General features: G+C 35.4%; 1 protein-coding gene across 1 annotated transcript; it reads left to right on the top strand.

Moving 5' to 3' along the window:
- The first annotated feature begins 16,062 nt into the window (after positions 1-16,062).
- Positions 16,063-17,075, top strand: LOC127138149 (uncharacterized). Its single transcript, XM_051064546.1, has 3 exons — positions 16,063-16,197; positions 16,312-16,588; positions 16,699-17,075. Exons 1-3 carry the CDS (start codon positions 16,063-16,065, stop codon positions 17,073-17,075), a joined length of 789 nt encoding a protein of 262 aa, XP_050920503.1.
- Positions 17,076-17,301: the final 226 nt, after the last annotated feature.

The raw sequence follows: 17,301 nt of genomic DNA, 5'->3' as shown, positions 1-17,301 counted from the left end.
TGTTATTACTCACACAATAGCAATGAAAAGAAAAGAACAATGGAGAAAGAAAGAATGTAAAGAACAATGAAGGAGAAGAAGAATTAGAATTCTGCAGAGTTTTTCTCTGTCCACAAACTGTGGAAAACTTCTTATTCACTTTGCAACTGCAAAATACTATGAATTATAAGTGTTATGAATACTCTATTCACTTCATTACAAAATAAGAGTTACTCTCTCTGTTTATAGATTTAGGTTAACTTGGACCTCAAGCCAAAACCCAAAACTATAAAAGCCCAAAATAGCTAACACTACTAAAATAGGCATAAGCCGAAATTCTGTGTGAAGCAACATGCTTCGACACTTCAACACACTAACACAACTCAACACACTAGGTGGTTCGACACTTCCTTGCTCTGTCGAACAACCTGCTTCGATACAAGGAATTACAATTCAACACACCACCTAATTCATTGTGTCTAAGCTGTCTACATTCATCATAGCTCTTAGTCTTCTGAACACTTCGACCTGCACTCCCTTCGTCATGATGTCTACAATCTGATTCTCAGTTCTGCAGTGTTCCACATTCATCTTCCCATCTGCTACCTGCTCTCAAAGATAATGGAACCTCATCTCGATGTGATTGCTTCGACCATGTGCTATCGGATTCTTCGCCAGATTGATAGCTGACATGCTGTCGATCTTCATGGTAATTGCTCCATGACTCTTCCCTGTTATATCTTTGACCAGATTCACCATCCACGTTGATTGACATGCACAAAAGAGAAGCAATTGTGTATTCTACTTCGCATGACGATAATGCCACTACTGGCTCTTTTCTCAAACTCCAAGAAACTGGTGCACCACCTAGCATAAACACATAACCAGTTGTGGATTTTTGATCCTCAGCATCACTACACCAACTTGAGTCGGTGTATCCCACTAATTTGCATTCTTTTCCTTCATCAACTGCAGGAAACAAAATGTCAAAGTCGAGAGTTCCTTTCAGATACCTTAGTATCCTCTCCGTCGCTGCTAGATGTGATACCTTTGGCTTCTGCATGAACCTACTCATCATACCTACATTGTATGCTAAGTCAGGCCTTGTGTGACAAAGGTATCCAAGTGACCCAATAAGTGTTCTGTATTGGGTTGGGTCTACATCATCTTCATTTGAATCTTTCGACAGTTGTAATCTGGGTTCAGTTGGAGTCGAAGTTGGGTTGCAATCTTGCATCTTAAATCTCTTGAGAATTTCTCCTACATACCTTCTTTGATGCATCATCAAACCTCTACCACTCTTGTAGAATTCGATGCCAGGGAAATATGAAATGTCACCCAGATCTGGCATTTCGATTTCCTTATTGAGATCACCTTTGAAGTCTTCGATCTCCTTCTTGCAGCTACCTGTTATCAACAAGTCATCGATATAGAGACATAGTATAAGCAATTCACTCTTGCTTCTTCTTACATATACTCCATGTTCACTTGTGCACTTCACAAATTACTTCTCCCTTAGAAAGCCATCTATCTTCTTGTTCCAAGCTCTTGGAGCTTGTTTAAGTCCGTACAGGGCTTTATGCAGCCTGTACACTTTTCTTTCTTCACCATGTTTCACAAACCCAACTGGTTGTGCAACATAAACTTCTTCTTCTAAGGGACCATTAAGGAATGTATATTTCACATCCATCTGAAATATTTTCTAGTTGTTCATGTTTGCTAGACCAACAACCAATCTAATTGTTTTGATCCTAGCAACAGGTGCAAAAACTTCATCGTAGTCAATTCCTTCTTTCTGAAGAAATCCTTTCACCACAAGCCTCGCCTTGTGTCGAGTCATTTCTCCTATGGGATTCAACTTCACCTTGTATACCCAATTCACATCGATTGCCTTCTTGTCTTGGGGAAATTCGATAAGTGGCCAAGTATTGTTGACTTTGATTGACTTCAGTTCTTCGTTCATTGCTTTCATCCACTTCGAATCTTTCAATGCCTCAGCTGCATTGACAGGTTCAACATCTGCATAGAAAGCATAACGTACCAGCTCACCTTTTTCATTGACCATATTATCTGACGTAATCATACTTTCTTATAATCTTGCAGGCATGTTTCTTGCTCTCCGAGGTCTGCTTGGGCCTGCTTCACCTCTGACTTCTTTCTGTCGAACTTCTCTTTCGACTTCACTAGCTGGTTCATCATAAAAGATTCTCACTGAATCTTTCTTGACATTCTCAGTTCAATCCCACTCCTTAAGATCATCTATGTTCACGTCCCTGTTGATCACTACTTGCTTATTCACTGGGTCGAATAACTTGTATCCTCCACTCGAATGATATCCTATCAGGATCATCTGACTCGAATTGTCATCAAGTTTTCTTCTTAACTGATCTGGCACATGTCTATGTGCTATAGATCCAAACACCCTCGTATGACTCAAGCTAGGCTTGACACTAGATCAACATTCTTCTGGCGTGATTCCTTCTAGCTTCTTCGTCGAACATCTGTTCAGGATATATGTCACAGTCGACACAACTTCTCCCCATAATTCTTTAGATAGACGCTTGCCTTTTAACATACTTATAACCGTATTCATAATTGTTCTATTCTTCCTTTCTGCGACTCCATTCTGCTGTGGAGTGTAGGGTGGCACCACCTCATGCATAATCCCTTCTTTCACACATAATGCATCGAAATCTTTCAACACATATTCTCCACCACCATCAATTCTCAAAATCTTGATCTTTCGACCGCTCTGTCTTTCGACTATAGATTTAAACTTGGAAAATACTTCAATCACTTCACTTTTCTTCTGGATCAGGTAAGACAACATTTTTTGACTGAAATCATCTATGAATGTAACAAAGTATTTGTTACCTCCAATGAATCCACATGGAGAGGGCCACATACATAAGAGTATATGACTTCAAGAATTGCCTTCGACCTGCTTCCTGCATCTTTACTGAAGATGTTCTTATATTGCTTCGCCTGCACGTATTCTTCACACACTTTGTTTGGAATGTCGATTTCTGGTAATCCTGAAACCATATTTCTTCTCTTCAAATCTCTGATGTCTTTGAAATTGAGATGATCAAGTCTATAATGCCATATCCATTCATCTCTATTGACTGCTGTTGCAAGGCACTTAATGTCCATCACATTAAGCTCAATCTTGAAGGTTCTATTCTGAGACATTGGAGCCTTCAAGATCAACCTTCCATTTGAGTCGAGAACTCTCATTATCTTGTCTTCGATCGACACCTTGTAGTTCTTTTCGACCAAATGCCCTATGCTGAGCAAATTACTCTTCAGGCCTGGTATGTACAAAACATTTGAAATTACTGACCTCTTGCCATCTTTCCTCATAATCAGAACATCACCAACACCTTCAGCTGCTAGAGTGTTGTCATTTGTAAATTTCACCATGTTCTTCATTGAGGGCTTTATGTTGACAAACCAATCTTTTCTTCCAGACATGTGTGATGAGCATCCTGAGTCCAAGTACTACTGGTCCTTGAATCTTCTCTTGTTGTAACCATCAGTAACGTCTCTTCTTCTTCATGTTTCGCCAGGTTTGCATAAGTTTCTTGATTCTTCTGCTTTTCTGGACAATCACTAGAATAGTGACCATACCTTTGACAATTGTAACACTAAATGTGACTCTTGTCTGACTTTTGACAACCACCTTTTCCTCTACCTGCATCACCACCTCTTTGGTTTCCTTGGTTCCAGGGTTTTCTCTGGTTTGACTAGTTTCCTTCTTACTGATTTGGACCAGTCGAATTGTTGTAATCTCCTTTTCCTTTGTTTCCATTCCAACTTCCTTTTCCTTTTCTTTCTTTTACTGATTGAGCCTGCAAAGATATATCACTCTTCGAATTTCCTGCAACTCTTTCAACCATTCTTTGTTCATGAGATTCAAGCGTCCCTTGAAGCTCTTCTTTTGTCAGTTTTGACAAATATTTCGACTCTTCTATGGCTACTACCACGTGCTCGGACTTTGGAGCCAACGACCTCAAGATCTTTCCAACAACAGATCTTGATGTCAACACTTCTCCACATACCTTGATTTGATTCACCAGTTTCGCAACCTTGGTGAAGAAATCAGTTATGCTTTCATTGTCTTCCATCTGAAGCAATTCATATGTTCTTTTATGAGTTTGTAACCTCACCTCTTTCACCTTCTCTGCGCCTTCAAACGATTTCTCTAGAATTTCCCATGCTTCTTTCGCTGACTCTGCATCACTAACCTTTCCAAAGTTATTTGCATCAACATATTGATGGATTACAAAGAGATATTTATAATCTTTCTTCTTCAATTCTTTATGTGCATCCTTTTCTTGATCTGTCGCGACTTCTGTAAGCGTTGCTACTCCTTCATTCACAAGATCCCAAAGATCTTGATATTATAACACAACCTTTATTTGCTTGCACCAATTCTCATAATTGTTGTTCTTGAGAATCAGAAGATTTGCTGGAAAATGCCCGTTTGGATGATTCGTTACCATGGTGATTTTCTTCCCACGAATCGATTAGACCGGAGCTCTTGATACCAGGTGTTGGAAATCCCCCAAAACCTATGAAGAATTTCAATCAATCTTGATGAACACGATTATTATTACCCACACAATAGCAATGAAAAGAAAATAACAATGGATAAAGAAATAGTGTAAAGAATGATGGAGAAGAAGAAGCATTAGAATTCTGTAGAGTTTCTCTTTGCCCACAAACTATGAAAAATTTCTTATTCACATTGAAATTGCAAAATACTGTAAATTACAAGTGTTATGAATACTCTATTAACTTCATTACAAAATAAATGTTACTCCCTCTATTTATAGATTTAGGTTAACTTGGACCTCAAGGAAAAACCAAAAACTATAAAAGCCCAAAATAGCTAACATGCCTAAGTCGAAATTCTGTGTGAAGCAACATGCGTCGACACTTCGACACACTAACACAACTCAACACACTAGGTGGTTCGACACTTCCTTGCTCTGTCGAGCAACCTGCTTCGACACAAGGAATTACAATTCAACAACTTCATCGTTGTTGCAAATCGAGGTAAGGGGTGAATTATTCATATATGTATGTTTAGGTATATGGACAACGAGGGTTCCTTACTCTTCTTCCTTCTTCCCTTTCTTTTTTCTTTTTGATGATGTTTGAGGCTAGTGAAGGTTTGAGCAAAACGTTTATAAGGCGGTTAATATAATTTGATTTTCTTTTTATATTCTGTTGATAATAGCTTTTGAATTGATGATACATTGTGTTGGCGCCTTGTGATAAGTCGAACGTTGAATTGATATACGTGGACACCTTATGATAAGACGAGGGTTAGAATGTTTCATCCTTAAATGATTGGATATGTGATGTTGATGTGATAATATGTTGAATTTATGGTGTTGACTCATATTGGTCAGGGTTATGTTTATTGGTGTGTGTTAGGGCGGTTATGACTCAAACGTGCGAGTTTTAGATCTGTTCAATAGAGAGAAACACACAGAAAATTGCAGATAAACATATAAATGGATTGTTCGTCTTGTTTCATGCATTACTTGAATTTCATAAGTCAGTTTGAGATGTCGTCAATTGCATTAGAATGCCAAACCATAATCAACTCGTCTCTAATTTTAAAAGACCTCCCCAATGAAGTGAAAACTTCAAAGAGAGGGAAGAGTCTTTAGGAAGAACTATAACACATCCAAGCCACATAAAATTCCTATACCACAACACAACCACCGCTTCATATGTAACGAGCAAATGATAAACCAACTCAAAAAAACTTACCATATAACCCACAAGAAGCACCAACAAGATCAAACAAAACACCACATTTGACATGATTCCCACTAAAGTGAAACTTAACATCAAGAATATCACGTCACGACCTCAACTTTCTAGATATTAGCCTCGAGTACCATTTTCCTTGCAAAACAAAATTAACTAAACAAAAATCCCAAACCCCTAAACCACCTTTACCATTAAAGAGATTTGCAGACGGACAAGAAAAACTAGAATACTTTTTTTTCCACGTTCCATTTCATTCAATCAACCAATTATAAACATATAATGATACAACACAATAATAGGCCTTTCCAAAGGTGTTGAAAATTGCTTGATAAAAAAAATATATTGCTCAACATTTGTAGTAGCAGAAACAAAATGAAATAATTATGCCTGCAGGCACACAATGACCATAAGCTGCACCCTCCCTCTCGACGCAGTCTACATTACATTCTTGCTTATCACAACCATGACTCGTTACATTATTATACTCAATTTTACAAATTTTTGTTGCCACCTCTACACATAAAAAGAAAATTAAAATTAAAAAACATAAATATGAGTTAGAATTGAATAAGTAAATACATGTTTCTTAGTTAGTTTGTACCACATGTGGAAACTAGGAGAATTGCAAGCCAAAGGAACATGAAGAAGATGTAGAATTTACTAGCAGAAAAACTCATGATTTTTAAAATGTGAAAGAAGTTTTTTTTTACAAAAAGTACAAACAAAATATTTGTGACAATGTATATATAGAAAGAACTATTTTTATTTTTATGAAACCATCTAGGTAAAAAATATTATGAGCCGGGTTGAGTTTTTATTAATTTATTTAAATTTTCAATTGTTATAAATTTGTTTTAATCTGTTGAGGAGCCAAGCCATGATAAAATTTATTAGACTGAAATTCTAATTTTCAATTTATTATTATCTATATGTTTTAATCTGCCTCTATAATCTGCCTATGAGCCAAGGCATCACAAAGTTTGTTGGCCTGAAAATCAAAATTTGTTAATATCTTTATATTTTAATCCACCCATATATTGTTTCTTTAGGTGCCAGGCATGCTAAAGTTTATTGCACCAAATATTATATTTTAATTTATTATTAGAGTTTATCAATTCATCTGTAAAATTTTATTGGCGGAAAGATCTTTCTAATGTATATTATTGAAATCAAATTAAAATATAATATTAGAAGAATCCTTTAATGAATTCTCACATTTTTAATTTTTTTAATTAAATCCATTATTATTATTATTATTATTATTATTATTATTATTATTATTATTATTATTATTATTATTATTATTATTATTATCATCATCTGCCCTTATATGTAGGAACTACAAAATTTATTGGTATCTATATCAAAATTAATATTTATTTGGATTAACCCAATTATATTAGAGAATTGTTAATCCCGCTCTAAGTGATGGAAAAATATCTTATGAGAATTTGAAATTGTCTCTTTGATTCTGGATGTGCATCTCATGACGTACCATGTGTTTCACTAAAACATGCAACAATTGAGTCACATTTAAGATTTTGTTCAAAATTTATTTCGGAGATGTATCTCCGAAACAACTCTATATACACTTCATGCAATATTCATTGAAACACCCCTTTTTGAAATAAATTGATCTGAAGATGCATACTAGACATAATCCGGAGATGCATCTCCGTATTCGCACTAGACATAAACCGGAGATGCATCCCTGTATTCACACCAGACAATAATTATTGACTTTGATTAAGAGATGCTCGGATGAATTTGACGATATGTTATAACTATACTATCATTTTTTTGTTTAAACTAAATCATACAATCAATATGATGAAAATGACATATATAAAGTAATAAATTCAGAGTACACAATGAAGTCAAAACAAGTCAAAATAAAATACAATCGATAATAAATTCAGAGAATAGTATAAACAACTGCGTATGACGGACTCAATTCCCATGTTCCTACATTTCCTCATGTACTACAGTGCCTCATGTGCCTCACCCATTATGGCATCTAGAACGTAGCTCACTTCAGAGTCATCTGGAAAGAGTCCCCTGTCTATACCTGTCTGCCAAATCTCCACGATACAATGATATTTAGGCAACAAATTAACACCATGGTATGCCCTAGTTTGCTCTTCCTCATCTAGAATACTATAAATAGCTGCGTATGACGGACTCAACTCCTATGCTCTCGAAGTATCATGTATTATATAAGGCTGTGACACCTTAAAATACCACTAGATGTAGCCGCGTGCAACACTCCAGTCGCTAGGATTTATGGTACACTGTGTCTCCTTTAGTACCAGAGGATTAAGATAATCATCAAATATGATATCCATATCTCAATGTGTTATAGTGGGAAGAACATACATAAAAGGTCTCTAGGAATAAACTGCATGTATACGAACTGCCGCATGACGCGCTCCGACAGATGAGGATTCGTCAGATGTGAACCGCAAGCCAACCATCCCGAGTATAAGGCCATGTCTTCAAAGGGATGTGTCTCACGATGATCAACATAAGTATGAAAGTGTATATCCTCTACTACCAAACTGTCAAGATACACTATGTATGGCTCTGTTGCCTGATTCCCTATGAGCAGCATGTGGCTTATCCTTAGTGTAGCTCAGAACACATGACCATTCAGATATGCGTGGGAAGTGCTAAAGAATCCAAGTATGAAAATGGAACATATGAATCCCTAGTAACGGCGTTGCAAAAGTGTTATGAAGTTGATACACAAACACTAAAATATACAGAAATATTATCATCAACAGTGTGACGCTGCCTGTCACCTGTTTGGTCTTCAACATACAACCTTCTGATAACTTGGAGTAAAGGTAGACCAAATAAGAGACCCACAGTTATACTCATAGATCCTCTCCAAGTCGTTGAAGTATTGCATGTAAATGACACCCACACAAGTGGAACTCTTGTCCATAAAATTGGGCGTGCCAACCAAATATAACAGGTATGCTCTATGTTGTGCAACCTGATTGTCATCACCAGCAGACTGCTCCGAATCATACAATTTTTGTGTATACAACCCCTCAAGGAATCGAAACCTAGAAAGATCCCCTCAGGTGGGTTCTAACTCCTGCAGGGCATCCCTTGGGTTAACTCCCAAATAGTCTACCATACTCTCCAGTGCATCATCTCTGTTAATGTTGTCGTGGTCTAACAGTTTCACCCTAATAAGAAGATGCCGCAGACACAAGACATTGTGCAGTGTGATAGATATATCATCATGTGGAAGATGAAATAATGACATCTCAGAGTTCCATCTCTCTACAAACATGGACATCATAACATGGTTAACCATAACATAACCGGTCCTGCACAAATCTCTCAGCTCATATAGCCGCAAAACATCCTGAAATCACTGCTCATTAGGCTGTTGTAGACCTGTAATCTTGTGACCATGATTGATGAATTCTAAAGTATCACAGTCCTACAGAAAAATAAATCATCATTAGAAAGTTCAAATATTATAATAAAACTGATTTTCAAAGAATGAATACATCTGAATTTTACCTCCATATCCCAGACATGTCTAGAAGTATGTTCCGGGTAAAGAGTCAACAACGATAAGTCTATATGACCTCTTCCTAACCCCTCAGGTGCCTGGGGTGCCTCCTGCGCCTGGAGTTCCTCCTGTGCCTCGGGTGCCACGGGTGCTTGCGTAGGTGACACATGTCTCCAACAGAAAGATGAAGGTTGATATACATAAGTAGGGGACACCTGTTCCCAGCGGGAAGACGAAGGCGGATATACATGAGCCCCAGAAGCTTACGCCTCCGCATTAACCAGGCTAGAACAAAAAGGTGGTTACGATGATTGAGATTTTTCCCTTCGAACCGATGCATGTTAGGAAACTCTTTCCTGCCTCAATCTATCTAGCTTATCAGCCATAATTCATGTAAGTTAACAACATAATCATTATACAAATGAAACACAATTAGGTAAATCCAAAAAATGTAGACATATAAAATCTGGAGATGCATATCTGATTTTTGGAAGTCATAACATCAGGAAATTCCTAAAATACATCTCCAAAATATTTTGCAACTCAGAATGACGTTAATGGAAGAAATGAAGTCCCTCTAAGCATCCAAAATAATGCATTGATCAGTAAAACTACCTATCAAATGTGTTGGTAATGTATATAACATATATAAACTACTTATTACATGACCTAGTCCTCAATTTCTACAAATGTATATAGAAAATTTAAAAAAAAGTTTAGAAAAATAAAAAACTTACAAAACTTTGAGTTTAGTTCGATGTCCAGTAAGCTCTTTGATCGAATTGATGTTGACGAAAGATGCTTTGAAGTTCATTGAATGATGGTGAGAGAATGTGAGTTGAGAGAGTTCAAAAAAATTGAGAGATTTAGAGTTTGTTATTTTCAGAAGTGAGGAAGGAGAAAGGTCTGGTGCCTTTTTTATTAAAATAACGTCGTGCCTTTTTTTTATTAAAACAACATTTGTAGATGCCCCTCCGAAATTTACACGAAGATGCATTTCCATAATGTTTTTTAACATAGACTTAAATTTTTTTATTTTTGGTTTTTCACATTGAAACCCTAGTTAACTTGAGGCATTTTGGGTTTCACATTGAAAACCTAATTGACTTGAGCATCAACCTCCATCTAGGGTACCTCGCACCAAAGAGAAAAAGAAGTTAGACAAGGAGAGGGAAATAGAGGTTGGTAGACCTTGATGATTTATCAGAGAGATCCTGATCTCTGTGGTTGGTAGACCTTGATCCTTCCTTTTTTTGTTGCTTAGATATGATGGAATGTATGTTGATCTCTGTTGATAATTTATGTTGTTTTGATGTGGGTTATAGTTCAGTTTAGGTCTAATAGAGAGAATTTAGGGTTTTCGGGTTGTGGAATTTTGGTTTTGATTTTATTATTTTGATGTTTTATTGTTGAAAAGGAGGTTATCATTTATGGTTTGATGTAATTTTTGTTGTATTTAGGTTTATTTTGGGGGATTTATGGAAAAGGGGGTTAGGGTTCGAAGGTAAGGGATAAAGATTCATCATGTTCAAAATGAACATGATGAAGATTAAGAGGTTCTAGGTTTAGGTTGAAGGTTCAGGTGGTTCAGGAGGAGTTTAGGTTTTCTAGCTTGATGTTATGTTCATGATGAACATGATGGGTTTGAAGGGCCTATGATAAGAAGGTTGGAGGTTTGAATTTTCGAATGAACCTTCATCGAAAACTTGCGTATGTAGGGTGATTCATGGTTATGAAGGGTGACCGGTGGGAGAAGGTGTAGACGGAGGACGAGAGAGAGAGAGAGAGAGAGAGAGAGAGAGAGAGAAGTATAAATGGAAAATGAAAGTTTATGAAGAGGTCGAGTTCTTATACTCCTCCCCTTTGTTTCCCGATCAAGGACACGTGCTCCCCTGATGGCCACATTATTAAGTGACTTTGAATCATCTATTGCGTGTGTGCCTACCGTGCTCCCTTTGTTGACTTCCAATCTTTTTAAAATTATTTAATTTAAAATTTAATAATTTAATAAAATCATAAAAACAAAAAACATTTCCTTTTATATTTAGTTTCTAAAAATGCAAAGATGGCAAAAAAAATCTTTTTTTATCTTTTATACTTTGTGTTTTTTAGGTTAAAATTAATTCACTTAATTATGTTTTAACTAGTCTAGTTTAACTTATTTTTATAAAAAAAACAAATTTACTCCTTTGTCATTCAATGTTCAAAAATAACAAAAATAATGACTATGTATATATGACTTTATTTTCTAAGTAAATTAAAACCATTTTTTGCAAAGTAAACTAGTTGATTGGCGTCACACCTTATCAATCAATTACTTAAAATCAATTCAAACACACCTAAATTCTATTTTCTCTACCCTTGTGCATTGAGACCTTTTGCTCAAACAAACATTTCTCCGTCCCAGGTGTTGAGACCCTTTTTATAAGTAAAATCAACAAAAACACAAAATTTTCTATACAAACTACGGTACTCTGATTCTTCATTATATTTGAGGATACGTAGGCTCAAAGTTGTGACACTCTGGTGAGAAGAATATCTTATTTTCTCTTTGTGATTAAATCTTTCTTAGAATAACTTAATAATTTTCCTTTGTAAATAATAAACTAAGGCTTTAAGTAAGAAACAAGTAACTAGACAAACACCCCTTAGATAAAACATAGTAACCCTAGAACTATAGGAGTTTTCCATTGAGTACAATGGAGGTGATGGGTGCTAGTATCTTCCCTTTATTTTCCTTTGTAAATGAATAAACTAAGGCTTTAAGTAAGAAACAAGTAATTAGACAAACATCCCTTAATTAAACAAATTTACTCCTTTGTAATTCAATGTTCAAAAATAACAAAAATAATGACTATGTATATATGACTTTATTTTCTAAGTAAATTAAAACTATATTTTTGCAAAGTAAACTGGTTGGCTGGCATCACACCTTATCAACAATTACTTAAAATCAATTCAAATACATATAAATGCTATTTTCTCTACTCTTGTGTATTGAGACAATAATAAAAAATCTCTTTTTTTCCCTTTGTGATTAAATCTTTCTTAGAATAACTTAATAATTTTCCTTTGTAAATAAATAAACTAAGGCTTTAAGTAAGAAACAAGTAATTAGACAAACATCCCTTAGATAAACATAGTAACCCTGGAACTATAGAAGGTTCCCATTGAGTACAATGGAGGTGAGGGGTGCTAGTATCTTGCCTTCACTTAACTGAATCTCGAACCCTAATGTCTTATCCTTACCTTTTTAGGATTTTCTCATTATTTTCCATGTTCCTTAGGAGCAAATAATAGATGGAGTCGACTCTGTAATTTTCCAGTCGCAACACAATCAGAGCACCATAAGATTTTACATAAGTAAAAGTATCATTGTGATAGATTACAAGAGTAGAAACAAATTAGGTTTATTTAATATGTGGTCAGTGGGAGTGTATTTACTTTGCCAAAGATCTCTGTGATGGATTGCAAGAGCAGAAAAAAATATGGTTCAAGGTTGGTTTTCTAACATAATCTCTGATCATGTAACTACAAATTTATTTCATTTATATAATTATTTTATTTATTTAATATCAGAAACAAATGCATGCTGTAAGACCCCAATTTTGACCCTAAGATCCCTCATGCAATTTTATCATATGCATTAGCATTGGGATCATACCTTGGCATCCTCCTTACCCCTCTTTCATTGGGTTTGTTTTGGGAGAGGTCACCAATCACTATGTGATTGTATCATACTTATATATCATCATTTTACTAACCAAAATGCAAAAATATTCTTTTGCATTTGCCTAACTCTTTTGCAGGTAGGGCATGATCCCTATTGATCTATCAAGTCCATATTTAGGGTTTGAGACCCTCATTACAAAGAACACAACCATGAATTAATCCAAGAATGGTTAATGAGCATCATATATGAGTCCCAATTACCTCTACATGTTATATTGATCAATTATTCTTCAAAAGTTTGAGGGTGATTTGCCTTGGAAACCCTAGTTTGACTAGGTATCTTAAGTGACTTCTCCAACAAGCTATCTCACCAATTGATCAAATTTATCAAGGGAAACTTCAAAATTCATCATATTATGCATATATGATCTATCATGAGCTAAGAAAGTCAAAATAATTGAAGGTTAGCAAGTTGGTTGATGGTGGTTGGCCATATGAATTCATCTTATCAAAACTGGGTCTCCCTAGACCCCATCTCCTACAATTTTCACCATATGAAAATGATTCAAAGAGAAAAGTTACTATAAATGACATTATAAACAACTTTCATGTTGAGAACTAGATCTATTTTTTCTTGGAAAATCATTTTCTATGTTGAAACATTATAGGTCATTTTGTCTAAACCCTAATTTGAAAGTCAACTTCCCAAGGCCATAACTTGCTCAATTTTTATGATATGAAATATTTCCAAATTTCACAATAAAATTCAAGATGTCTATTTAAACTTTCATGTTTTGAGTGAGAGCTAATTCAAATTTTATGAGCATGTGATATGAGGTTACATTATAGATCATTTTTGACCTATACCATTGAACAAGTGATTTTTCCAAACTTCAAAAATGCATAACTCTATCATTATAAATCCAAATGACATGAAATTAGTGACCATTTTGAAGGTCTTTGAAATATATACAACTTTTGTGAAGACACTTTTCTCATTTGAAGCTCACATAAAAAGTTAAGTAAGGTGGAATATTGAAGTATATAGCTTGACACTTAGTAAATTTTTCAACATGTTGAAATTTCCAAACTTCCACCTCAAAATTATCCATGTTCCAAGCTCCAAATTAAGAAGTGTTGAAAATCAAACTTGTTCCCCTTAATCCAAGCTTTCCAAAGAACCCAAGTTCATGCATTTTGGGTGAAGATTGCTAGGTATGCACATGGCTTTAACAGGGTTGCATCATTGGAAAAAATCAAATGTACAAACTTCAGTTCACATTGCCTTGCCATTCAAGCTTCATTCAGATTTCAACTTGATTGATTTTGGGCCTTTATGCATTGTATCATGGGCATGTACATGCCCATGCACTCATGCTATTCACATTGCCAATTTTGGACAGATTTTGAAGTGTGCAAATATCATTTCCTTTGGCTATAAATAGAAGGCCTCCGAGCTCATTTGAAGAACACTTTGCGCGCCAACTTTGCCCCCCATTGAAACCCTCTCATTCTAAAGGAAAACCTGAGAAATTTCAATTTGAAATTTGAGTTTGAATCTCAACTGTTGGAGATTCAAGAACTCCAGGATCCAAAGCCTTGCAACCTCTCTAATCACTTCCTGCTAGCTTCTCAAGTGTGATCAGATCGTGTTTGGAGCAAGCAACATCAAGAACTGCATAACATTGAAGGTAATTTTCAGAAAACTTCATCTCTTCGATTCTCACTCAATTCTACTCAATTCTCTTGGATCTTTGGTTGTCTGAAATCCTACCAATGTAGGCAAGAAGATTAGGTTGCTTAGAGGTCAAATCGAAGCAACTTGGTTGATGCACCTCAAAATTCAACTCCTCATATCTTTCTATATATGTGGAGTTAGTTAAAATTGAGGTCAGATTCGTGCTCTACGCCATTTTTTCTTTCAGATCATGTCCTCCTTTTTTATTTTGGTGATGGTTGAGGGCGGACCAGTCCGGTGAGGTTCACCGGAGAAGAAGATCGGAGTTATAGCTCCAGCGATGTGTTGTCATCTCTCCAGACCACAAGATCCTTTCAAACGTTTTAATCTCGTGCGTTGGTTTTAAATACCATCCCTGCAGCGCATTGACTAGTGTCCATTGTGGAACGCGCGCTGAGGACCACTTGATCTGTCACCTCAATTAATGAGGGAGATCAAGTGGTCCACGTTTTTTGCTATTTTCTGATTTTCATTTTAATCCTTTTATTTTCATTAATTCATATTAAATTTAATATTGATCAAAAAAATATGAGAGTTTCACCAAATTTTTTAAATAATTTCCTCTTTTAATATTTTGAATTAAAATTATTTTTTGGATCATTATTAATATTTTTCATGATTTAATTGATTTTGCGTTTGTTTTTAATTGTTTAAAAATACTTTTAAGTCTTTAAAAATTCTGAATTTTTTTATCCAAGGTCCTTTGACTTTGTTTGACCTATGATAAATCTCATGACCATTTCTTTGGTGTTTTGATGAGGTTTTAGGAATTTGACAAACCATATTTAATTTAAATGTATTATTTTAGTCTTTTTAATTTGAATAAATGCCAATTAATTATGTTGACCAATTGTGATGTTGTTCCATTTGTTACCGTTAGTGAAACCGCTACCAAATCTACAAAAAGATCCAAGAAAAAGACAGAGAAAGAGAAATACATTTTGAAACCCAAGAATAATCCTACCAAATGACCAGAACACCAAAAAATAAGAAGAAAAGTCCAAAGAAGAAGGAGGATGTTACAAAGAAGAAAATAACTGGAGTAAAGAAAAGTTTTGTTGAGAAGTTTGTTAGTAAGAAGAAGTCATCTATAAAAAGGAAAAAAGTCTCTTGAAGTGGAAGTTGTAGAGGAAAATTTCAATAACAAATTTGATGACATGTTGGTTCCCTTGAACAAGAAATCTAAGAAGATCGTAAGAGGTAAAAAGTTATATGAAATGTTCTAGTTGTACCTCTGGACAATGTATCCTTCCACTATATAGTAAGTTTGCTGAAATGGAAGTATGTGTACCATAGGAAAATTTCTCTTGAGAGAGAGCTATTAAAGGAAATGTTGAAATGTTATGAGATCATGGAGGTATTAAAGGATGCACGGGTCAAGAAGACCATGTCTGACATTGGTCCTTACTATTCCAAACTTGTTAAAGAATTCATAGTGAATTTCCCAAAAGGGTTTAACGATGCTGGGAGTAAGGAGTTTAGGAAGGTTCACTCTCGTGGATAATACTTTAGATTCTCTTTGGCCATCATCAATGAATACCGAGGGAGAGAAAGAATTGTAACTGTTGACCATGTCTAGTCTATGAAAACCATTGCTCAGGAAATAACTGGAAATTTTCATGATAATTGGCCTACTAAAGGATTGTTCACTCTATCAAGTCTTAGTGTGAAGTATGTTATCCTCTATAAAATAGGCGTTGCTAACTGGGCACCTACAAACCATGGTTCACGTATCACCTCATCTCTTGAAAGTTTACTTTATCAAATAGGTACAATAGTTGCATTTGATTTTGGTGAGTGTGTGTTTGAGCAAATTTTAAAACAAGCTGAATCGTTTATTGTAAAAATGCCTATTACTTTTTCTTCATTGATTACGGGTATTCTGGTGAAATAAAAACTGAATATTTTGACTGGTAAAGACATTGTTGAAGTTCCCCATATTCCCTTAATTTCAGTTACAAGTTATTTATTGGGAAACATGTCCTAGACATTGTTCTCCATAACCTTCCCAACTTCAGTGAAGTTGATTTGTCATTTGGTGCAAATCTTCCTAAGGTCCCTCCCATGTCAGGAGTTTCTAGGAGACACATGCTGAAGGAACTTGTGCAAGTGCCAAAGAATCTACAAGAGATACTTACCACCTTAACAACTAGGAAGATTAAGGTTTATGAACTCATTCAAATGATGAACCCAAGAGTGTCTACTGCCTCCACCTCTCAAGATGTAGAACATGTTGTTGAAAAGGAAGCAGAGACATCTAGTGAAGATGATGTGCATATCGATTGTGAAGATGGTGGAAATGATAAAGATATGGAGTATGAATTTGTCTCTGATGGTGACTCGCAATATCAAGCTTTTGAATGATGAAATGCAGTCGGGTTTCTTTTGATTTATCATTGTGTAAGGCAAATGTATTGTAGGATTTTGGTTTCTATTCTTTACCCATGTGTGGGTCTTTTTTTCTAGTGATATGATTTCCCTTAATGGTATAGATAATGGTTCTCCTTTTGCCCTATATAGGGTTGTTATGGATTTGTGGTTGCCCTCACTAGGATGAATGGTCTGTATACCCCTTTTTCCATTTGTGGCA

The sequence above is a fragment of the Lathyrus oleraceus genome, chromosome 4 (genome assembly GCF_024323335.1).
Source record: "Lathyrus oleraceus cultivar Zhongwan6 chromosome 4, CAAS_Psat_ZW6_1.0, whole genome shotgun sequence".
In the NCBI taxonomy this organism is placed as follows: domain Eukaryota; kingdom Viridiplantae; phylum Streptophyta; class Magnoliopsida; order Fabales; family Fabaceae; genus Lathyrus; species Lathyrus oleraceus.
This window is presented reverse-complemented; position numbering and strand designations above follow the sequence as displayed.